General features: G+C 46.4%; 1 protein-coding gene across 26 annotated transcripts in view; it reads left to right on the forward strand.

Annotated features, from left to right (window-relative positions):
• Positions 1–24,174, forward strand: part of ANK2 (ankyrin 2) — a 167,208-nt gene that overhangs the window by 42,026 nt on the left and 101,008 nt on the right. For all 26 annotated transcript variants that reach the window (XM_036233406.1, XM_036233408.1, XM_036233417.1 and 23 more), the window contains exons 2-5: positions 5,943–6,044; positions 12,092–12,190; positions 13,802–13,900; positions 22,971–23,069. In XM_036233406.1, coding sequence (XP_036089299.1) covers positions 5,943–6,044; positions 12,092–12,190; positions 13,802–13,900; positions 22,971–23,069 — 399 coding nt within the window. The remainder of the gene's footprint in view (positions 1–5,942; positions 6,045–12,091; positions 12,191–13,801; positions 13,901–22,970; positions 23,070–24,174) is intronic.

Consider the following 24,174-nt stretch of genomic DNA (forward strand, 5'->3'; position numbering starts at 1 on the left):
CTATTAAATAAACACATCCTGCACTTAAAATTAAACCCCTAAGACTACTGATAATTTGTCTAACGAAGACTTCTCACTTTGTCAAGGAAAAATACAAGAAATCGGGTCTCTCCAGGCAGAAATAATGTGTTCCCTCTGGAGTCGGAGGCTCTTAGATTTGCCCTTTAGCATCGACTCTCCCTAGTTGTCGGGGTTCTGAAGGAAATTAGCTGGAAGGCACCTACTAAGACGTCTAGCAAAACAGAAGTATGTAGGAAAAATTGTGATCACCTTTCCTTTTTGAAAACTACTGGTCGTCGTGTCTAGTCCCACTCCTTCCCCCCAATCTATAAAAGGAACAAAACATTTTTCAGAAATAAAGACATTCAGCAGTTGTCTGTTAATTAGGTATGTGGTCCACAAACTCATTTCTGTATCTGTAATACATCGTTTTTTCTTTAAGGAAATGGCTTACTCTTTCAGCTGCTTCTGCATTCTTACACGATACATTTGACCAACAAAACGCCTGAGCATGGCGCGTATTTGGGTTGTGTGATAAATACTTAGAACGAAAGGCCTCTTTAAACCCTGGCCCGCACCTCAGAAGTGTGTTCTAGGAGCCGCCCACGTGGGAAGAACCACCTGGGGTGTTGTGGACTGCGAGCCTCACTCCAGAATTAGAATCTCGGGGGCGAAAATGAGGATGTTTATTCGACAAGATGATAGCGACCGTGCAGTTCAGCACGCCATGCCACACATGCTGCCTCGGACCCGCCCCCGGCACGGACACGCCTCCTACACAGACACGCCCCCTGCGACAGACACACCTCCTACGTGGACACGCCTCCTACACGGACACGCCTCCTACGTGGACACGCCTCCTATGCGGACACGCCTCCTACACGGACACACCGCCTACGTGGACACGCCTCCTACACGGACACGCCCCCAGCACCAGACACGCCTCCTACGTGGACACGCCTCCTACGTGGACACACCTCCTATACGGACACGCCTCCTACGTGGACACACCCCCTGCACATGACACGCCTCCTACGCGGACACACCTCCTACACGGACATGCCCCCAGCACCAGACACGCCTCCTACGCGGACACACCCCCTGCGCCAGACACGCCCCAAACCCCCGACACGCCCCTTGAGCCAGACGCGCCGCCTCTGAGCCAGGTGCCCCTTTTATTTCGGGGTAAAGTTACCCTAACCCGAACCTGTGGGGTTGGGGTTCGGGGCTCCACGGCCTCGACTCTGCCGCTCACAGCAGGCAGGTCCGCTTAGGAAGTGGCCGGCACGTCCGCTGAGGGTCAAGCGCTGGCTCCGTTGTGCCCACACGTAAGGGAGGTGACAGCTGTGCGGCTCCGCGTCTGCACGAGCTCGCGAGCGGCCTCCTGTCCGGAACTCCGCCTGCCCCGACATCCGTGCCTACCGCGGCCCGCCTCATCCACCTGCCGGCGTTACGCCCGGGGGTGTCGGCGGTCGCCTCCGGAGGTGTCACGTTCCTGGGAACGGTATGGTCGGAGCCGGCTGGGGTGGGGGAAACCTGCGCTCCCGCCCCCGCCCCTCCCCCAGCCCACTCTCCGTGGCCGCCCCCCCACCCCACTTCCCCGCAGTGTCAGCCTCCAGGCACAGCCAGTCTAAAACCAGGCGTCGTGTTCTCTCCACTTTTAGGGCCTTCCGGTTCCCAGAATTCCTGTCTTGACAAAAGTGCCACTCGTTACATGCCAAAGCTAGATGTCTCCACCCCTTCTTCTCTTCACACTCAGATTCGGTTTCCTCAAGCCTTAGCAGCTGTGCTCCCTACGCATGTGACGAATGGCTTCCGTTCCTGGTGACGCTGCTCCCCAGGACACGTATCCCAAATTGTCACACTGCCTCCTTTCTCTGTCCCTCTCATGCACCCTCCGCCTGACGAGAGGGACCACTGTAAGCAGCATGCTCCTCGTGGCTCTTCCTGGCCCTGCAGGACAGGACCTGGCCGTCTGCCTACGGCGTGAGCCCGCCTGTGGGCTGGCCTGCCGACTTGCAGGATGTCACTGCCTCTGGTTCCCGTCGCTGTTCACACACTGCGCCCCTTCACAGCACGTGGCGCTGCCCGTGCACCCCGAGCCCGCAGCGTCTCGCACTGAGTTGTCACCAGGAGTGTCATCGAACACCACGCTCGCGGTGTACACATGCAGTCCGTCTGTGCACAGCACGAGCCCCACCGCGTGGGCTCCCGCCCCTGAGCCGGTCACCTGGGCTCCACTTTGCCCACGTCTGGTCCATGGGCCACGTCGCAGCTGACGCTTTCGAGGGCGTGGGTCAGGGTTATTTCTTCTGCAGAATCCCCGTTGTGGGACGCAGACTGCACACCCAGGCCTGGAGCCTCGTGGCCCGCCGCACCTGCCCGTCGCAGTATTTCCCGGTCTGCGGGCCTCACGGTGGCAGCCTGGTAAAGACGAGCGGGTGTGAGCCTCTGTACTTCAATGTGGCATAGTTGTTTTGCATGGACCATTTACGAGGAAAACGACAATTACAAAATGAACTCGGTGAGTGCCGTCCGGCCCGTCACTGGGCTGAGCGCCCTCAAACCTTCCTGTGTGGTTCTCACAGCTTCATAAAGTACAGTCGCTTTTTGATGAGGGAATGGAGGCAAAGACTCAAGGCCATGTGCAACTCAGGGGTGGCTAAACGTGCGCGTAAGTCCCCAGCAATCCCGGCAAGAGACCTGAGGATCGTGGGTGACCCTCCCTTCGTGACACTCGTAGCAGGATGTTCTCCCTGGGATGACTTGAACATGTTTTCTTTATTTTGCGGGGCCTCCCGGGTAGGCAGACGACGACCCTGCTTTCACAAAGGAGTCATAGCACCGTAAGAAAGTACACACGTCCCTGGGTCCCGCAGTGGACAGGCGCGTCCCTTGGGCTGGTCGGTCAGTGCACGGGCGACCCACTGTGTGCCAGCTGATGGCGCTGCTTTCTGGGCAGCTGGGACCGCTGGCCAGTCACACTGCGGACAGGGGCTCAGCAGACTCGAATAAAGTACAAAAAAAGGTTCCTGACCCCAGCGTTGCTGTTTCTGTTACAGTTAAGGTTTTGTTTCCCCCATTTTAGAACAATAAAACTTACAGCCATCAGAGGAGTTTGCTAATGGCAGTTTTAATGGCCTGCTGTTTGATAATCATTTAAAGCTCTCTCTATTTGCTTGGAGATTAAATTAGTATTGGGGTAGAGATAAGACCCTAATCCAATAAAGGCCATGCTGGGAACTGAAAATGTTTCACTGTGGAGCTTCTGTTAAACTGGCTGCCGAGGTCCACGTGAGTCGGTCCGTGCAGAGTGGGCCCCGGGCCTCAGGCCTGTGTGCGACTGCAGTGTGCTGCCGACTGCTGTGCTGGGGATGTTTGGTTCGTCGCGTCTGTCCCATCCTGCCATGCGTGGTAACCAGATTTCCTGATCATTCTCTGTACTGTGGCAAACGTGTGCATCTCGTGCACCTATATGTCACCTCTGCTTTGCTTGCCGTGCCCCGAATCACGAACGCAGAGGCGTGTGCCAGTCGCGTGGTCGTGCTGAGGGGAGGGAAGCCAGCGAGATGCCCGGGAACATGCATTTTCCTCAGCAGGCCGCTAATGAAACGGAAGCACGGAAGTTTTAACAAATCGTAGCCACAGTTTCTGGGTCCCTGGAGATGTGCCCCTTGGCCCTTTGGGGATAACGTGGCTCTCTGAGTGCACGTCCCTCCTGGCCTTTCACGCCCGCCTTGCTGGTGCCAAGAAAGTCCTCTGTTTTTCTAACACTCAGATGCAAAAGACGCACAAAACCATGTCAAGAATCGGAGAGGAAGCGTTTCTTGGCTTGAGATGCCGCACGAGGCCAGTGAAGGGGGCACGCGTAGTGACATCCGTCTGCTGCAGATTAAAATAACTGGGGCTCAGTGTTCCAGTTCCGCGTCACGCTCAGACTTCACGGGCATGAGTTCCATTGTGTTGGGGTTCGCGAGTCCTAGGGACATAAAGCAGCAGCGTGTAAAGCGGTTGGTCTCATTTGTCTGACACTTTTCCCAAAGGAGTCGCTGTTGCCTCGTTTTCTCCTTACTGTGCTTTCCTGTGGGGCACCCCCTGGGTGAGCCAGGAGACAGCAGCCTGTTCTGGAAGCAGACTTTCCCCTGCTCACACTCAGCTTTGGGGTTCTTGTGCTGCGCTCCGCGGGAAACAGCGTGGCAGAAACCTCTGTGTCTCTCACCACGAGCCCCCGAAGCCTTTCGTCTGCGTTGGCCGAAGGCAGCCAGAATGACGGCTGTGTATCCTGAGCTCTCGCCACGAGCGCTAATCGCAGATTGACCTCGTCATGGGTGGCTTACGCCCGTGTCTGTGGAAGCGGGGGAAATGCGTTTCCATGCCGTTCCATGCTTGACCCCCATTCTGTCAACATCTTTACCTCGATTTCAAAGTCTCGTTTTAGTTTGTTCTTGAAACCCGCATTCATTATAAAGTATTTTATAATCATATTTTCATTCATTTTTGTGTTTTTAGAATGTGTTCCTAATACATCTTCTCATTTTGGGAGCACTAAATCCCTTAACCGGGTCCTAGAAGAGTCCAGCCTGCCGCAGAGCCTCCTGTGGGCCAGCTGCTGCAGCTGTCCCTGGCAGGGCGGCCCAGCCGGTGTGCTCCCACTGCTTCTCGCCCGGCCACGTCGCTGGGAACGCTGTGCTGAGCTTCCAGGGACCGGCTGCAAGTCTGCTTGCTTCTCCTTTTTGAAAATGCGATTCTGAGGAGAGAAAAGCAGTCACGAAAACTTGTCACAGCAGCTGGGGCCACAGGCTAGCCACGGGGTAGGCGGGGGCTGCTGGGTGCTGGGGAGCCTATGGCCCCCAGACCAACACCTCCCCTTCGAGCCTCCTCAGCAGTGTGTCCAGGCGCGTTGTCATCCCTTCCGGGCCCCCTTCTGCACCTGTTGGTGGCTGTCTCTTCTGCAGCAGTGACAGAGCTCCCCAGGCCCCATCCAGAGTTTAACCCCACGCGATTAGACGTGCTGGGGACAGCTAACTGGCTTTCAGAGGCAGCATGTGGGTGGCCCCCTGTCCCCACGGTCCCAAGTGCATGTTTCTGAGTAGCTGGTTTCAGGTCGGCTGCTAGTTTCCCAGGGTGCGTGGGTGGCCATGGGGCCGAGGACAGGGACGTCCGACAAGAACTCTCTCCAGCTAGGGCACTGCACTCAGCGGGCGTGTGATTCAGCGCGAAGTGTGGGCTACGGGCACGGCTGTGGTCATGCGGACAAGGCGACCCCGTGGTGCACAGGGTGGGCGGGCGTCTGGTGACACCGTGGGCATGGTCGGCGGGAGGGGACTAGCAGGAGCGGTCAGAGGTTGGGGGCTCAAGCACACCCTGCAGCCAGCAGCCCTCCTCAGCCATGGGCGCCACGCTTAGCCTCTGTCTCGGGTCCGCTGGGACCAGTTGGCCCAGGCTTCCCGTGTGCCCCGTAGTGGGGACAAGTGCCTGCCAGGTGACCCCTGCCCAGCCTTGTCCTGCAGACTCACCTGAAAACCAAACAAGAAGGGAGACAGCTGGTACCTCTCATTTCTTCAGTTTTCTGATCCCTTTTGGCCAGACGTTTGGCTCTGAATAAAGTCACCCGCATCCCGATGCTCACGTGACCGGTGACAGTGGAGTAGGGGGCAGTGTGGGCTCATCTTCAGACGTGGCTGGAGATTGAGAGTCAAGCAGTGACAACATTCCCATTTCAGGTTCAGGGGCTGACAGAGCGGGGTGCAGCTCCCATGGGCTTTGTGCCCTGGAAAGGCGGGAAGCTGCTGCCTTACACGGGGACTGTGAAGTTCAGTGCTGCAAGCTCAGTGCTGAAATAGTTCACACCCGAGGCGTCTCAGCCGCACTGTCGACTGCGGCCTCCTCGCTGCGGCTGGCCTGATGCGGGCAGTCCACTAACGGCCTTCTCTTTTCCGCAGTCCGACAGCAATGCCAGCTTCCTGCGCGCGGCCAGAGCCGGCAACCTGGACAAAGTCGTGGAGTACCTGAAGGGGGGCATAGACATCAACACCTGCAACCAGGTAGGCGTGTGGCGGCGGGCCTGTGTGACCATGAAGCGACACTCGCCCTCTGCGCGTGTGTCCAGCCACCCAGGTTGATGTCTCGGTCGAATGTGCTGAATGTCTGTGTGCAGACGTGTGAATGCCTGCTTTTGTCCTTTGCCACCTTGGAGGCCTCACACACTGGTGCCCGGAGCCACTGCTGGGGCAGATCAGAGCCTGGGGCGAGTGGCCGCGCCCTGAGCCCGCAGGGTGCTGGCCAGGGTGCTGTCTTACGTCGTGGCCAGCATCAGCTACTTACCCAGACTCCCGCTTCTCTGTTTTATGCCTCTCACTCGTGGTGACCGACTGTGATAATTTGGGATAGAGAAATAAGAGGATAAATTAAAAAAAATTCCCCTTTTAAAGTGTGGATGAGAGTGAGCACACAAGAGAGTATTCTTTAATGAAAAAAACTTGACGTTTTCATTTTTCTTTTCTAAATGGTCATATCTATTAAACTTCATTTTCTTTAAAAGATTAAACTAGTAAGTTATTTATTATCTCTTATACATTCAGAAAAGAGAATAAATCTTAGCATTTGTTCCGTTTCTGAAACTCATACACTTATGCTTCTCTTATGCATTTAGTAATGTTTCATACTCTAATATAAACAAGGTCATAAACAAGGTTAACATCTAGACGTTAAAAATAGACTATAACTTTTTCGTAAAAAAAAACAACACAATAATTTATAGCCACTTACAAGTCAATAAAAGCTTCATTAAGGTTCAGATACTTTTACCACGTGTAAAATTTATTAGCTCCACTGCGGTGACTTCATAATGCAGGCTACCACTTACCATTTCCTGGACATAATCCGACATAAGACACTAAAGGTTTACAGTTCTTAAAATGTATTGAGTGTTTATATTGACCTTTTATTACTGACGTGTAAGGTACAGAATTGTCAGTTACATCCTGTGTTTCCTTTCTCTAAAACAGAAGGTAAGGTCAAAGCGCAATTTTCAAAATAATATTAATGTTCCTGAAATACCTGACCTTTACCAATGACAAGGGACACCCCACAGTGACTTTACCGTGTGGTCACATAGTTATGACTTGGACCACAAAGCTCCCCAAGACAGGTGAAGCTGCTGATACGCAGGAACGTGCCCGCCCTGTCCCTAACTGGTCCAGATCCTCACAGTTTGGTCCAAGAAGCACCGGCGTCGGCAGGAGAAACTTTGATTGGTCGTTAGAGATGCAAATGAGGCTCGGGCTGCACAGCTCTGATTGGACAGGGAAGGTCTCCGTCCTATTGGTGGAATTTCGAGCCTCGGCCGCTCCTTTATAAGGCCGCTGGGCGGGGCAGCGCAGTGTGGGCGGGGCGCCCGGTGAGGGCGCATCTTGGCGGTAGGTGGCCTGAGGGGCGGCGGCCTGAGGGGCGTGCTCAGGCGGTGGCCGTGCGACCCCTGCTGGGAGTACGAGCCCAGGTGACCAGCAGGAGGCCTTTCCGCCAGGTACGGCTTCATCCAGCCAGAAACCTGGTGGCGGCGTCACCAGAGGGACAGCCCTGAGGGGAGCAGCCGCTCCTGAGGAGGGCCTGGCCCCATGTGCTCGCCTCAGGGCCCGCGACTGTGTCGTCGTCACTGTCGTCGTCATTCGTGTGTGAGACCAGCCGACGCGGACCGAGGGACCGCCCGACGGCGCATCTGCTGAGGGCGCGTTTCTGAGCGTCCCCAGCGCCTCGTCGTCCCCGCGGGGCGCCAGACTGTCGTGAGGAAAGCCACATACGGGGGGCGCACGCTGCTGAGCAGCGGCTCGCAGCCGGCGTCGAGGGGCGACTCCGGCCCTCTCCGCGGGAGCGTCGCGCCGCCCCCTGGGCTTCCCCAACTTCCCTCCGCGTTTGCCCCGGTGGGGTCACCGCGCAGTGGCCGACGCTGCCGGTTCCCCACGGAGCCTGCTGTTTTTAGATTTCCTCTTAAAATTTTGTTTTGGACTTTTTAATCATTTAAAATTTTCTTGTAACTTTTTTTCCCCGAAGTGTTGCTGCGGATGTTGAGTCATTGAGTGGCTAATCAGAATCAGCAGCGGTATCGATCCGAGTGCTGTCGCTGCCTAAAAATCCTTTGGGTAGGAACACGTCAGACTAGTAAGACCGGAACTTGGCATAGGGCTGTTTTGAGATACGAAAGGACTGAAAAATTTTCACAATATGAAATGTTGGCACAACATATACACACACGCACATGTGCTGTGATTCTGACATTCACATGAAACTGAACAAGGTGAAAGCAAGACCAAATAAGAGGAATAGAAGACGTGTTACCGAATTCCTGTGGATACAGAATTATTCTGTTTTCTAGAAGCTAGTAAACAAGACAAACGCATTGAATTATGCGAGTTTCTTAAAGGTTAGTGAAAAGTGTAGAAGCTTTTTCTATTACTAAACTTTTTTCCTTTCCTTGAATTCACCAATAGTTAATATCAGATAGACATAGGACTTAAATAGTATTCAAATGGGCATTTCTTACATCCACCTTATTTGAAAAACAATGTGTAGTGATGTTTCATAACTCAGTGAAGCCATTTCTGCAAAGTAGAGAGATGCCCCAAGTACATTGCTTTCTGGTGCTATAACTGAATATCTACCCTGATACTAATCTGGGAGGGGGAGTGGTTAATGTTTCTATTAAATAAAACTATCGTAGAAGACCCTTCAATCAGAACTCAATAGGCTCATGATGAATGTGCTGGTAAATAAATGCAGAAACTGACAATACTTTATGTTTTGATATGAAAAGAAAGTGTGGGAGGCACAACTGGGAAAGTACTAGAACTTGCCCTGGATTTGCACCAACTATAAGTAAACTGAAATAAATAGTTGGGCATTGGAATCTTCAGGTTAGCTCCTGGAATTGTTTAATTTAATGTGTTTTTAAGTTTCATGTGTAAGTTGCATCAGCTATATTCTATTTAAGACAGTATTTTGTTACCTTTGTTAATTTTTTAAAAAGTATTTGTCGATATTTATTGAAACATGGAAACGGTGTTCTGAGAGTCTGGTCATCAAGTTAAGGCTTTCAGCTGAGCTGGCACTGTAGACTGAAAGGAGAAATAATCTCCTGGAGGGATATTGAGAAGGTATCGTAAACCCTCAAACTTCAGGAGTTGGTCATTTATGGAAGTGAAGAAAATTTTATAGTTTTTAAACATCTTAATTCTCTAATCTTTCTGTTTGAAGTTGGTGGAATGTTACATTCAGATTGGCACTGTTGGCATCGTTTCCAAACCAGTCCGGAGCACCTATTGTAAGCAAAAAAGGATTGATTGCTTAGTAGTGCTTGGCTCTTTATGAAAAATGTAAACAAGTTTCCCTGCAGACTTATCCTACATGCTGCCCACACTGTAGAATTTTAGAGATAAACAAAGACCAGAGTGAGGCTCCTGTACCGTAGAGAAAGCGATGATTGGGGAGCCATTTTCCAGTTCACCTTTTTAAAAGATAAAGCTGTTGTTAAATTATCTAAAATCTTGTTATTCATACAGTGATATTGCTGGTAAGGGGAACTCTGATATATATTATTTGCTAATGTGCACAATAAAATATTTCCATGATCGGATAGGGAGATATGGCACTAGGAAGTATGAAAATAGGGAACTAGAGGAGAAATCACTGGCAAATGCTCTCTTCTCATTCGGTGATTACAGTTCAGAAGCCAGGGCCTTAGTCCAGAAGGTCTGATCTAACTGGGTAGATACAGGGCTTCAGAGAACTTAAGGTGGGAAATCCTCCATGTTTCCTCAGTTGGCGATTTTAATTTACAGGTTAAACTTTTTGAAGTTAAACATTGACATCAGGTAAAATAATTTCTAAAAAGTAAAAGTGAGCTAATGGGAAAATTCTGATAAAGTATACCAGTCACCAGAAAGGAACTTTTTTTTTTTTTTTAAATGAAAGAATTGCAAAAGAGCAAGTAAAATGATTTCTTGTCCCTCCAGTCTTGGAGGGGAACTTCATAAAGAGCGGATCAGCCCAAAAGTCATACCTGGAGAGATCCGGTTATTTGACCAAGCCTGCTGTTTGCCCCTTGAGTGAGAACTTACTGATTATATGGCATCAGATTTTAGAAAGCACATAACAATTCCTGGGCAGAGTAAGTTTAGTCGTTCCATGGGCTGGCCTCAAGCACCTGGAAGAATATTTCCAAACCAAATATCTCTGTTCTCATTTGGACAAAAATGCTTATATATATATATATATATATATATATATATATATATATATATCACTTGAAAACTCTAAGGACTGCTCAGTTGTCTTCTTTCAGATATATAATAAATAGTTTTGACTGATTGCAACTGTAATCCGTACTAAAATATCCCTTCTGTGCTCTCTTTAGATTCATTCACGCAACAGTATTTATTGGGTAGAACTCTGTGTCAGTCCTGAGCCTGAGTGCCAGGTGAATCACTGGACTAGAGGGTCTCAAAGGGCCTTTCAGACTTTTAGGTTCCAAAACCTCAGATGGAGGCAGAGGTCAGAACAGAGGAAAAGGAAAAACAACTTCTTAGAATAAACGTCTTAAAATGTGAAGTTCTTTAATGTTAGTCTTCTTGGCCATCTAGATAGCTCCCAATGATTGGAATATTTGGTTTTTACTGATTGAAATGATGAACCCACTCTCCGAAAATATCTACATAATGGCTCATGATAGAGTAAAAGATTTCTTCCTGTAAACGATGTAGGAAAACCAATAAAATGTCATGCTGAAGGATATATAGAATAAACAGATGTCAGAAAATTAAAGGCCCTTTAATATCATCAGGCTCACTTATCTCCTTGAAAATTCTACCCAGTGGTCATACTGTCAGAATGAGTTTGTGAAGTAGGTTAGATCTATTTAAGTACTTCATGTCATCAGGGAGACTGAATTTTGGCGAATTAGCTTAGAAAAACAACTTTAAAAATGAAATGCTTTCCTTGGTCTGGTAAAGGGAGTGAAAAATAATTTTTATTTGTTGAATAATTTATGTATAGTTAATACAGCTAACATCATTTGCATATTAGTAGAACCCAGGAGTCATAAAACACCATCTTTTTCAAGTTTTTATTTTATTATTGATTCATTTGCTAAATTTTCTAGACTATAATAATAAATTTCCAAAATGCTTTAATTCCTATTGTTTTGCACCAGTTAGTATGTAGATACTACGATGTGAATGTGTTTCTAGTACAACTATATCAGCTCCTCAAAGTCGATGCTGGTGAGAAAGCAGGACCATGTTTTGCAAATATTACTTTATTTTTGAGTCACATATAAAAGCCTGAATATTTTCCATAAGAAAACCATTAAGTACAAGGTTTACAATGACCATAGACAGGAGATTTGCCACGTAGCAATTTGTATTTGATTCTCCTGATATGCTTGATGAGAGCTACTTTCACGCTTTAAGCCAGTATAATGTATGTAGACATCATATTTAGTGACATCTTCAGTAAGGTTTTTTTAATGCTATGGTGAGTAATTAAGTTTTTGGGAATTTAGATAAGACCAGATACTACAGTACTACCAGAGATTATAAGATAAACTTTATTATTATTACTTTTTAAAGAACTCAATGCCTTTTAAGCACAATTTTGTCATTACAAAGTTATGTTACCTTAGAAATTGTCCTATGGCTTTTTAATCACCTTTAATGAAAAGGCTATTTCTCTTCAATTTGTTAAAAAGTAGGATTTATTTAAAGCTATCTGTTCTGGGAAAAATTTTATTTCTGGTTTGCACAATAAATGATAGTCTTCTTTTTCTCAGCATGAAAGTATTTAGATATTTCTCAGTTTTAAAAAAAGTGTGTTTACATGAAGGTGCCTAATCCACATTTCTAATATTTACCTCTTTGCCTCTCTGATTCAAAAACACTGGAAATGAGTCTCTCTGAACGTAATAGCTTCGAGCTGAGGTAAAGGAAAGGGGACAGTGCAGAGACCCAAGCCTGTCTCTCTCTGGGCTCTCTACTTGGTTTGGACACAGCTGTCTCCCTCATAACTCTCCACTTCTGAGGCCTTGTTTCTTCTCCTGCAGAATGGACTCAACGCTCTCCATCTGGCTGCCAAGGAGGGCCATGTGGGGCTTGTCCAGGAGCTGCTGGGAAGAGGCTCCGCCGTGGATTCCGCCACCAAGGTAACGTTCATGCTGGTAGAATTTACGTATTTGGAAAAGAGGAAGCGAGTTAAAGCTTCTTTCTCTAGTTATACATTTCAGAGGTTTGCTGGAGCACAAAGATTCATCACAAGCGGAACTGAAATCACAACCTCTTGCATTAAACGTTGCAGAGTTTGAATTGTTTCGTTTAGGAACGTAGCAGACGAGACAATTCTGTATACCTAGTTTCTAATATTTTGGCTTTTTTCCTTTGATTGATATAGAGACTAGATTCATATAATTCTCTGTTAACAGCCCTATTTTACTAAGGTTAATTTATTTTTTTAAACTAAGTTTATATAGTAAACATCTCAATGGAAATGAACCAGTAATTTTTATGCTTTATTGAAATTGTTATATCTTTTAATGTATTTATTTAACTTGGTAAGAGAATATAAATTTTTTATACTCTAATGGAAAAGAGATTTTGGATCATGGATTTAATTATTAAGGTAATATTAAATTCTGTCACGGTAATTAATGTATGTAAAGAAATGTACAAGATGCTGGGTATACTAGAAACTTGCTCCCTTGTTCATTCTGCTTTTGCCGAAGTACATTTGAATCTTTTCTTTGGGGAGTCATTTCAGAAACAGTAGATATTTTTAAAAAAATCATCGGTGATGACAAATCTTTGTCTTTAGAAGGTGCAATTTTAATTTGGAAAAAAAACTGTATCTAGTCAGAATCAAGCCCGCTAACCAGTGCTAGCCTGAGGTAACCCATGGTTGTAGGAGATACAGAGAGAGGCGGGCAGTCAGGCCTGCAGCGAGGGTACTGGTCGAACCAGGAAGAGACGGAAAGAATGCTGGAATATGCTGGCAGTAGGGCCAGGTGACTGGGACTTCCAGCACCGCTTGCTTAACTTGCAAATTGTAGCTGGCCCTGCTCACAGCATATTAGACAGCAATGCTAGTGAAGATTTAAAAACAAAACAAACAAAACACTCCAGCAATCTCAAAGAAGTTAAAATATAAGATCACTATATAATAAATTTCTTAATTTGAACTTAACGAGAGAATAAACGTTTATCAACATTTATTTTGACCGCATCAAATAAATGATAAACAAATATTGAAAGAATGTCAGTTTGAATATATTTGCTTTCCCTAAGTGGCCCATATTAATATAATATATTCATTAAACCAACTACTCTTTGGTTGCTTAATTATTTATTATGACTTTCTTTTTTCCTTTTATTTAAACTCTGTTGACATTTTAAAATATAGGTTCCCTTTTAATCATAGATTGTAATTGTAGAATTGTAGATCCAGAAAAATCTTACTTAACACACCTCATTTAAAGAGGAGGCAACTGAACCCTTACAATTGTATGAGAGTGGTCAGTAAGAACTCATTCTTTCTATGTTCTTAATGTAGCAGAATTGTGATGGAGGAGGGAAGACATTATATGGGATGGTTAATGCTTTGATGGTGAAAAATGGTTTCTTCCCAACATTGGCTGCAATCTTGATAGAATGGCCAATTCTCACCACTGGATATAATCAGCAAAATTGAAAGTGCCTATACATGTCTATTTCTATGAAATTTGGAAACTGGTAACATTTTCTGTTTTGTTTCTTCAAAACAGAAAGGAAACACAGCTCTTCACATCGCCTCTCTGGCCGGACAAGCAGAAGTTGTCAAAGTTCTCGTTAAGGAGGGAGCCAATATCAACGCACAGTCTCAGGTATCACACTCGGGCTTTCTCTTCCGTGAGGGGATTTAAGTTAGGACAGCTTCGGGAAATTGCTTAGTGGGTCTAGCCTGCTGTTGGGTAGATAAATTTAATATTAGACCAGAGGGAAGAATGGCCTTGGATTGACCGATGTTGAATGACTGAGAAAACTTACAGGAAATATTTTGCAATAAAAGAAAAGGAAGTTTTTACTTTGGAAAATTAAGAAAAAAATGTTTGAATTTAAATGGAGTGTGTTTAAGTGTCTGCATGCTATCGACTGTGTGTTTCAATTTTTGAATCGGCGTGCAAAATATTCTAATCGTTAAATGGCAGAAAATGGTTGACATTGCTGAAGAAAGTGGCCATTTCATCTCACTGGACACGGGACTTGGTGGATGCGGCCTGAGCACTGACAGGGTGCTGCTGCGCGCTGCCTTGTGGGTGCCCTGCCAAAACCCAGGCCGCCAGGTGCCGTGCGGCGGGGGCAGTTATCGGAGGTGGGAGCTGTAGGTGGCTTGGTCCAAATGAACCATATGGTGTTTTCATGTGTTAGGTGTGCTTTTAAAGACTTGGAAGAACATTTTATTTTCTCAGCAACACGAGTAGAAATAAGAAACCTGTGTGGTAATCATTAATTTAAAAACATTTTGGGAGGGTATATTGTGCAAGAGAAGTAAAAGAGTTATAGCTTATTTTCAGTATTTTAATCTGGAGAGTCAAAATTCTTTGATCCTTGTTATATTTACTCAACCTCAAAATAATAAAACAATAAGCAATTGAATTATTGGTATGGCTTAATTCAAAACAATTATTTCAGGTTTATGGATTTGACTTTGTCAAGGGAAAATAAAAGCACCTCACAGTGATTGTTATGACTTAATTTTCTCAGTATTTTTGCTTTTGGAGGTGGCACATTTCCTCTTCTAAGCTAGTGGGTCATTTATGAAGATGCTTAAAAATATACACTTAAAGCACTTGCGATATATTCCAAACAAACTATTACATACTAAGGATCTGAACCTAGTAATCTATGTTGTTCAGCAATTTGAAAGTAGAAAAATTTATTTAAAGGAAATGTATCAAGGAATTACTGTATTTTGTTTCAGTATTAAAATATTCTTAACTTTATGTTAAAATTTTATCTTAATGTTGAGACATTTTCATTACTTCTATAGAGAATAATAAGGGCATGGCATCTGCAGATTTAATTTTAGTTTTTATTTTAAAATTATTATATGCAACATAAAGACATTTATATAGGTTATTATAAAATTTTATGTGATATAATGAGAAAGCATTAAATCCAGAGATAGATAAACTTGCCATTTCTATTAACGACTTAAATAAAAGTTAGCATTACATGTGTAAAAATAACAATGGAAGAAAATCTACCCCTGAATACCTTGTTTTATATTAGCCATTCAAACAGAAAAAAAGTTATTTTAAAAATCTCAACACTTGGAAGAGCAAATTTATTTCCTTACTGAAAATAATCCATCTGCTTTTTTGTAGTTTTTAGCATTAACAATCTTAACAATCTTTCATATTTTTTTCTGCAGATGTGTCTCAGGGTTATATGTTATATGTTTATAACATACTTGTAGTAAATTTTGCTTTTAATGCTTTCATTTCTGCTATATGCTTTGTGATATTTTGAATTTCCTAGAAAATGCTTTATTTTAAATGCATTGCAATAGTATAAGCTCTATTTTAGTGAGCTGTCTCTGTCAACTAAGATGCCTTCAACTGCAAACAAGAAAAAACTACCTCATACTTGGGTAAATAAAAAAGGGATTTTCTTGGCTTTCATGGACATGAAGTTCAAATAAGTTAGGTAAACTCCAGTAGTTTTAGGAAGATTAGTTTAAGCTGATGTATAGGGTTAACTGAAATGATGAACTCGAAGTATGTAAAATAGTTCACATGTTTTCTTGGTACTTTATCCATGAGGAGCTGAAAGCAGGGATTATGGCAGATTCAATGGGAAGACAGTGTTTTCAGTGGTGTTTCTGATGGCTTGCGATACCCAGACGTGATAAAATACTCTCCCACTTGCTGCTAACGCGCATGGCAGAGTCGTGTGGTGGAAAGGGCATGAGCTTCAGGATTCGTTCCCGGTGGGCTCAAGCCCCAGCTCCATGCTTTCAGTAGTGTGGAGCTTGAGGCTTGCTGCTTCATCCCCGTGAGTGTTCATTTCCTTAAGTTGCATAGAGATACACTAATTATTTCACTGGGTTGTCAGGGTAAGTCACAAATACAAAGCATGTAGTCTTCTCTTCCCTGTCAACCACCCCCCTAAATTTCTTGCCCACTGGAAACAGACACTGGAATGATTCTGGTATCCAGGAGAACACGGGGACATTGCCCATGCAGCTGGCTGTGCCACGCTCATGGCCATCGCTGGTCAGAGCGCCCCTGTGTGCCTCCAGTGAGCGGCGTAGAGGGAGACAGAAGGTGGCTCGCTGTTCAGTTCCCAGATGGGAGCGTGGGTGTTCTCGGAGGCAGTTTGATCCTATTTGGAAGGGGGCAGCTGAGGGGAGTGGAGGGTGCCCCGAGTCTGGAGTCCTTTTGGGTTCAAACCTCAATCTCACCACCTGTGGGTGTGTCCATGGCTTAGTGATGATGGGCCATAGTTTTCTCTATTAAATGGCCCGAATAGTTTAGTTCTGGACAAGACAAGATGATATGGTAAATACACCATAAAATTTAACCTCCCTAGATTTAGAACGTTAATCATTTTAATGTCATTTAGGGGTTTAGCTATAATCCCTTAAAGGGGACCTTTGGAGATAAGGTGGTTGAGATAACTCATAATATCTTAACCCTGGTAAAGGATTGTCAAGTTCAGATCATCCGAGAAAATCTGTATGATATTTTAATTAATAAAATATCTCCTTAACTACGAAGCAAGTGTATAATTGCATCTTTTGTTCTTTTGCCCTAAGTATACCCGTGGAATACACAGAACAGTGTTTATTTTTGTGACTCTAATTAGTAGTACCCATTGGATTTTTATATCCTTTGCAGCTGTGTGTTTACCATATATTTAGGGAAATTATTTGAATCATCCTGACCTTAAAGCTGGGTGATGCTTTGGGGATGCTTCCTGACCTTCTCTCTCATAAGGCTAATGGAGAGGAAGAACGTGATGGTTGTACCCGGGATGGCAGCTAGAGTGGTCATCCCCGACCAGCGCTGACTGCCGGGTGAGGGCCAGCCTGCTCGCAGCATGGCCGAGGCTGGGGGAGAATTCTGCTCTGGGAAACACCTGAATCTTGACACTGACCTTCCTGCATAGGAGAGGCTGCATCGGAAGGGAAGTGCTGCTCTCGCTAGGTTCAAACCCAGAGCCATCTATAACTGTTGCCATTTTTTCCCATTGAAATTGATTGTGTAATTGGTTGGTGAGTTTTACAGTAGATATGGAAAGTGCATGTAATACTCTCAGAAAACTAGCAAGTGGCACATGGAATTAAGAGTATTATCAAGATTTAAAGCTGTAATTTGCAAACTCTCAGACTAGATTGCTTCATCTGAGCACATAACAGAAGCCGCGTGCTGCGCTCATTCCTTCTTCCTAATGTAAAGGCTCAGGCTTTCCAGCTGCGGTCACTCGTAGCTCTGGTGACCCTCCATTCTACTGGAAGGATCCCTCGTGTAGCTCTTCCTCGGAACCCAGCCCAGTCCAGGGACCGTGGTCTTGGTGCTTTGCGGCTGGGGACACACCACTGAAGTCGGAGCTCAGTCAGCGTTAAACAGTGCCGCCGTGTTTGATAGTTCTTGTAGTTTCTAGGTTAGATGATGTTTGAAGAGAGTTGTATGACTAGAAAATTATTTGAAAGTAACTGTAAGACGCACATTCCTTTCCTAAAGAGAAAGGAAGCAGCGTAGGGTACATGCTGAGAGGTGTGCTGGGCAGGGCGGGTCAGGTGCGACCTTGTGGGACGTGTGCGAGCTAGCCGTGGCTGCAGAGCAAATGAGCTCAAAGTTCAGTGGCTTGAAATAGCAGTGAACATTATCATCGCAGTCTTTGTGGAGCGGGGGTTCAGGAGTGGCTCAGCTGTGCGGTCACAGCTCTGCCTCTCATGAGGTTCGGTGACTGTGTCGCCCAGGGAGGAAGCTGCTGCAAGGCTCTGCTGGGTCTGGGGGTTTCACCCTAAGCTGCTTTTCTCACTGAGGTGGAAAGCTGGCACTGGCTGTTGCCGGAGTCTCTCCTCAGGCTGAGCGTGAGTGGCATCCGGACACGGCGGCGCAGCTCCTTTAGAGCTGCTCCCAGAGAGAACAAGGCGCGGCAGGGCCTTAACCCGGCCTCCAGGCACCTGCCAGCAGCTCCCGATTGCTGTGTTGGCCACGTTCAGGGGAAGGGCATTGGGCTCCACGTGTGAAGGGAGGGGTGTCAAAGAATTCGAAGATGTATTTTGAAACCACTGCAGACATAAAAAGAACTTGGATCCCGTTCTACTTCATTCGTTCATCTAACAAATATTTATTGAGGAGCTGCAATGTGCTAAGCATTGTGACAGGCACTGAGCAAGGCCTTTCAAAGAGGGGACGCTGTCAAGGCCTGAAAGGTGACAAGGGCTGGCGATGTGTTTCCCAGCATCTCTGCATCTGCTGTGTCCATTCACCTCCCATCGTGTCTCTGACCTCTGTAGCTGGATGGCTCACTTGGCGTCCGTCTGCTCAGTCTCTGGCCTAAGTTGCTCAGCTGTGAAATGATGTGTTCCCGTGTAGCTGTAACGTTCTAACCTAGGAAGATAGGGCAGTTTCTTTGAATCACTGAAATATGCTTAATAAGCTTGGCAGCGTAGGACCAAGAGTGAGAACGAGAAGGAACGAGGAATGTACAGAGAACGGTAATGTAGGCACCGTTTGAAGGTTTCGTGATCCCTTTACACCGTTTTAGCTTGTGCTTGAGCTAAGAAATCATGTCAGGTCTATCTTTAGCCAGGTGGTTGTATGTCACCCATGAATTGCAGTTTTCTGTTATCTCTCTGGCCAAGAGATCTTTGAATTATTTTTAAAAACATTTTTAGACTTGTCTGAATTTTTTTCCAAGATGCAGATGCATTCTTGCTTTGGCTCCCGCTCACGTTCAGTAATTCTACTTACTATTCACTAGACTCAATATTAGGCTTCGAGAACAGAACTCCCCGAATGAAGTATGCGCTGGCAGCAACTGTACAAATGAAACAGGAAAAGAACAGCGAAGACATGTGTTCTCCCTACAGCTACATCTTGGTCTCACGAAGGCCCCCGATGTCCTCTCAGGCCCAGGTGCTGGCCTGGAGCTGGCGGCCTCTTCACCCTGCGGCTGCTTTCTCCAGCGCGGTCGCTTCATTCGTGCTTTCTTGGGGCGGGTGCGGTATGTGCTGAGTGTAAGTGATTCTGTACACGTGTATTCTGTGAATCCTTGAGGGCAGGAACTGTATTACGTACATATTTGTTACTTTCAAAACACCTAGTCCAGTGCCTTGGTGAAAATTTTTAGAACAAATCTGGTGCTATAAAAAAGACCTGTCGAATTGAATGGTTACATTGATTCTTAGATTAAGGTAAAAATAACTTTATATGATAGATCATTTCAAATCATCCAATAGACGAATCTTGTGTAAGGAAAGAACAAGCTTATATGTGCTGACAAAATTAAGTTAAGGTCCTGAAAAACAGGTAATGATAGTTCTTAGAGTTTTAGTCATTGTCCAAAACATTGATTCTAAACCATTTATTACTTTGCATACTGACATTATTTGTTTCTGTATGATTTCTTTGAAATGAGTTACCAATGTCAAATAGATTAACATTATTCCGAAAAACTTCAGTAAATTTACATCTGATAAGAGGATATATAAATATTAGCTCGTATTTATTCATTTTCCTAGATAATCCAATACCCAAAGAAATTCTCACCAGTGCCTAAGCCCTGATCATCAGTTCATAGTTATATCACTAGTGGAAGTGGGAAAATATTTTTTACAGTATTACAAGTGCTTGAATTCTTGAAACAGTAATTTTAAGAGTGTTATAACTTTATAAATCTGAGAAATATTATCAATGACTAATATAGACTGGAAACACTTCTAACCTTTGAAAGCTTGAAGTAGAATATAATTACATAAATACAACAAATCCTATTATTTCTAATCCTCACTTCTCAACTGGATTATCATAAAAACCTTCTTTTTATTCCCCCAGGCTATACCCTGGCCATTTTCCAATTCATCCTCCCCACACCTGGCAAGTTAATAATCTCTTTTAAATGTAAGTGTGACCCTGTCACCCTCCCCTCCCCGCTTAAAAGCGTCAGTGACTCCCCAGAGTTGAGCGTAAACGTCAGAGTCCTTCCCCTGCAGGTGGGGCTGACCGGCCCCCTCCCTGTGCCCTGTCTCAGTCCCCTCTCCCACTGGTCACCCTGCCTTCTCCGCAGATGCCCATGTGTTCCATGTACCTTCTCCCTGGGTCTCCCCTGTTTTAAGTCCCTTTCCTGCTTTCTGCTCCTGTGCCCAGCTCCAAGGTTTCTGTGACTCAAGTCAAACCAAGTCTCATTCCCAGTGTCTTCCAGCTGTCACTCCCATGCTGTCCTTCAGACTTAATTTCCTCATCCAGCTGAGTTCTCTGTCCCTCTGTGTTCTCCTTATGTCCAACACGTAACCTTTTTTAAGAAGCTAATGACCTGTGCGCGCACTGACCTCTGCTGTCTCGGTGGCGAATGCCCAGCGCAGGCCCTGGGCCGGGGCACCTGATGGGCAGGGCAGACGCTGGTGCCGTGGGGCAAGGCGGCCCCCGGGCGCCCTCAGCAGAGTGTGCCACGCCAGGCTGAGGCCCACACGTGGATGGGATCAAGGCTCACGTCCTTCACAGGGGGGAGGGCTGTACATGAACTGGTTCCCATTTGTGACTCAGGCCATTTCTTACTTGGGAGACTTTGGCCAAGTTACCGAAGTACTGGAGCCTCGGCCGCCTCGGTTCAAACGGGGACAGCACTCATGGCTCAGGACCGTCCTAGGCGTGCGGCCATCTGCCTCCTTGTCCACCGAGCCTCCGCTCACAGTCACTGAGGAGGCTGTGCTGGACTCAGCTGTCCCTGGCAAACAGGGCCTTCGGTTGTGGTCACTTGCGGAGTACAGTCCGCACACCTGGGTCTGAGTGCCTGTGGCAGAAGCCCAGGAACCGTTCCTGTCACCGCTGCCCTTTCCTGCCCCCGTCCCCATCGTGGAGCAGGCATGGGGCTTTCACGATGCCTGCCAGCCGAGGTCCCCCTCGCGCTGCAGGCCGTCGCCTTGGTGTCGCCCTCTTCTTTGTCCTCCCCTGGCCGTGCACTGACATGTGCCGGGCCCAGGACAAGAGTGCGTGGAGGCCACTTAACAATGCTTTCAACAGTAAAAGCCGCATGTCGACTGAGAAGCTGCTGGGTAGGTAAGCCCTGTCCTCCCCCTGTCTGAGTGAGTGTCAGCACCGGGCGCCTGTGCGTGGCCTGCAAGCAGGGTCTGCGGGGCTGGGGGACCAGCTGGGCATGTCCCCCTCCGAGCCCTCTGCCTGGCTCAGCTGGAGGTGTCCCTGTCAAGCCAGGAACCGGCCCTGAGGACGGCACATCTCCCCTGCACACCTGGCAGCGCCGCCTGTCCCCTTCCTCCGGGTGTAAGAGGCCGTGTAGCAGTCGCTGCCCTGTCAGATGTCTGTGCCTGCGTTTTGTGTCCCCGCTGCACACGCACGTGTGGTTCCCATCCCCCTGAATCTCTGACGCCACCCTTCCGCCACCTCTTCGCTGCTCAGAGCAAACAGGGTTTCACCTGTTCGTACTTAGCAAAGACGTGCTGTCCAGCGCACGCTCTTCCTGAACCCTGCACGTGGTCAGCCGATTCCTCTTACCGTAGCCCCTAGTTCCGAACATTCCTCCCCCATTTGAAGCTGCAGGTTTTCTTTGATAATCATATTTAAAATTTCTTGTTCTACTTGTATACTGTTTATATTTTGCTGGCTCTTGGCCATTCGAATAATGTTTCCACACTTATACAATGTCTGTAGGTGAATTTTTCAAGAGCTGTTTTCTCTCCTTTTCAGTTTTTGAAAACCCTGCAGTCTGGTCTGTATTTCACTTGGTCTCATTAGTGCCCGGGATTTTACGGGGAGTCAACTGTGCTCAGGACTGTGACTTTTTTTGGACAGAATTGTTAGATTTCAGAGTTTATGAATTATTTCACTTTTTACAAAGTCTTGTTTTTAATGGGGTATTATATATGTAGCAAAGTACCTAATGAAAAGAAAATGTGGCAATTTAAACTTAGTTTTCAACTCAAGTTATGAAATTTTCGTCATGTTTTTAACTCTGTGAGTATGTCACAGTGGTGAATGTCACCGGAGCGAGTGCTCCGTGAGGACAGAGCCTGTCTTGTTTATCACTGTTCCCAGTGATGGCCCGGCTGCCCGTGGCTGCATGTTAATAGTTGAGTAAATGAATGTCAGAATTTCAGAATGGCTTTAAAAAATAAGATGTTCAGTATAAACCATGCTGCTTCAATCAGAACATTGAAATACAGATTTTTTATTTTCAGTCAGATTTGCGATCTCTCCTAGCCTATGCTGGAATGAGTAATGATTTATACTTTTAAAGTGCTAACTAACCTGCATACATTCAAGATAATGGTGGTCTGCTTGAATAGTTTATGAGTTGATTAATACAGACAACAGTATGTAAATATTTTATATATTTATATATCGTGAAAATTCTGTATATTATAGAATATGTAAGCATTAAAATACTAAATATCTTTCACACAGTGTTAAGTGATGACAAATGTGAATTTCTGGAGTTGAAATGAAGACAGAAATGTGGGAAATATTTCTGCCGTGCCTTTTTCTCCTCATTCTTTTAGGAATTATGTGTGGGGATGGGTTCACTCTGATTTTATCTAGTTTTATAGTAGTAAATATTTGTGTTACTTCCTCAATGTGAAGCTATGGTATGCTTCGCCACTGCAAAGGTTTACTTCATAGCGTTTTCTCTTTCCTTGTCTTGTATTCTTCCCTGGTTTCAACTTCGTAGATGACCGAAGTTGTCTTTTTTATTGTTTGTCCTCAGAATGGCTTCACTCCTTTGTACATGGCTGCCCAAGAGAACCACATCGATGTCGTAAAATATTTGCTGGAAAATGGAGCTAATCAGAGCACGGCTACTGAGGTAAGACGCCACCCCACAGGCTCAAACTCTTTGATCCTTGTGTCCAGCTGCACAGAACCTGTTACCTGCTAAAATGTGCGGGGTTGCCAATGTCACCACGGTGACCTATGACAGTGGCCGTGAAGGAATGACCGTGCGCACAGCTCAGCAAACCTGTGCCTTGGAGAAATGCTGCAGGGGCCACTGGTAGGTTGGGGGCAGGTCGCCGGACAAGGAGAGGAGAGCAGTTCTGTGGGGACACGCTTCCGCTCGCCCCGTCAGCCAGGGCGTGCGGTCCTTGCTTCTCCTCTTCATCATCTGCGGCTCACTCACACCGCTTTCTGACCCCCGCCCTGGAGTGAAGGATGGCTGCTGGGCGCTTGTCAGCCAGAAGCCATCTCGATCATTTCTAGTGTCTGATATGATCTCCTTTCTGGAGAGCTGAGTCTTTACGTAAACATGAACTCCCTTTTACCCTGTATTGAGGGTAGAGATTATAATCTGTTAAATCATGTCCATTCCCTGTGGGAGAAAACTTTATGGACTCAATTGCAATGACTTTCTGACAGGTTATTCTTATTAGTTAAAAAAAATCCCAGGAAATCACCATTAATGGGACCATGTTTCCTGCATATGACCGGAAAGGACAACTGTCCTGGCGAGAAGTGAGTCCAGGCTGTCTGTCCGGCACACGCAGGTTACACCCTCACCACGTGGGTGCGGCCTGCCTCTTATGATTCGTGGCCACTGTTTTCCAAGACACTGCTGTCCATGAGTAGCACGTGATATCTTCAGGCAAAGCCTGCGTAGCGATATGGGACCATAGCTCTGCTTCTGGGCCTCAGAAAAATGTGCCAAAACAAAGGAGTCCGTGTTTGTTTTACTATATTTCCTTGAAATTAGAATCATTTACTTAAAGAAACCTTCACACAACAGAATTCTTCCACTCACCATGTAGACGTCACATTCCCAGCATGGTTTAGGGCAGGGGTCCCCCACCCCCAGGCTGTGGTCCGGTACCAGTCTGCGGCCTGTTAGGAACCGGGCCGCACAGCAGGCAGGGAGTGGCTGACGAGCGAGCGAAGCCTCGTCTGTGAGTGTAGCCGCTCCCCGGGGCTGCCTCAGC

Source organism: Rousettus aegyptiacus, unplaced genomic scaffold (genome assembly GCF_014176215.1).
Source record: "Rousettus aegyptiacus isolate mRouAeg1 unplaced genomic scaffold, mRouAeg1.p scaffold_m13_p_16, whole genome shotgun sequence".
Lineage (NCBI taxonomy): Eukaryota > Metazoa > Chordata > Mammalia > Chiroptera > Pteropodidae > Rousettus > Rousettus aegyptiacus.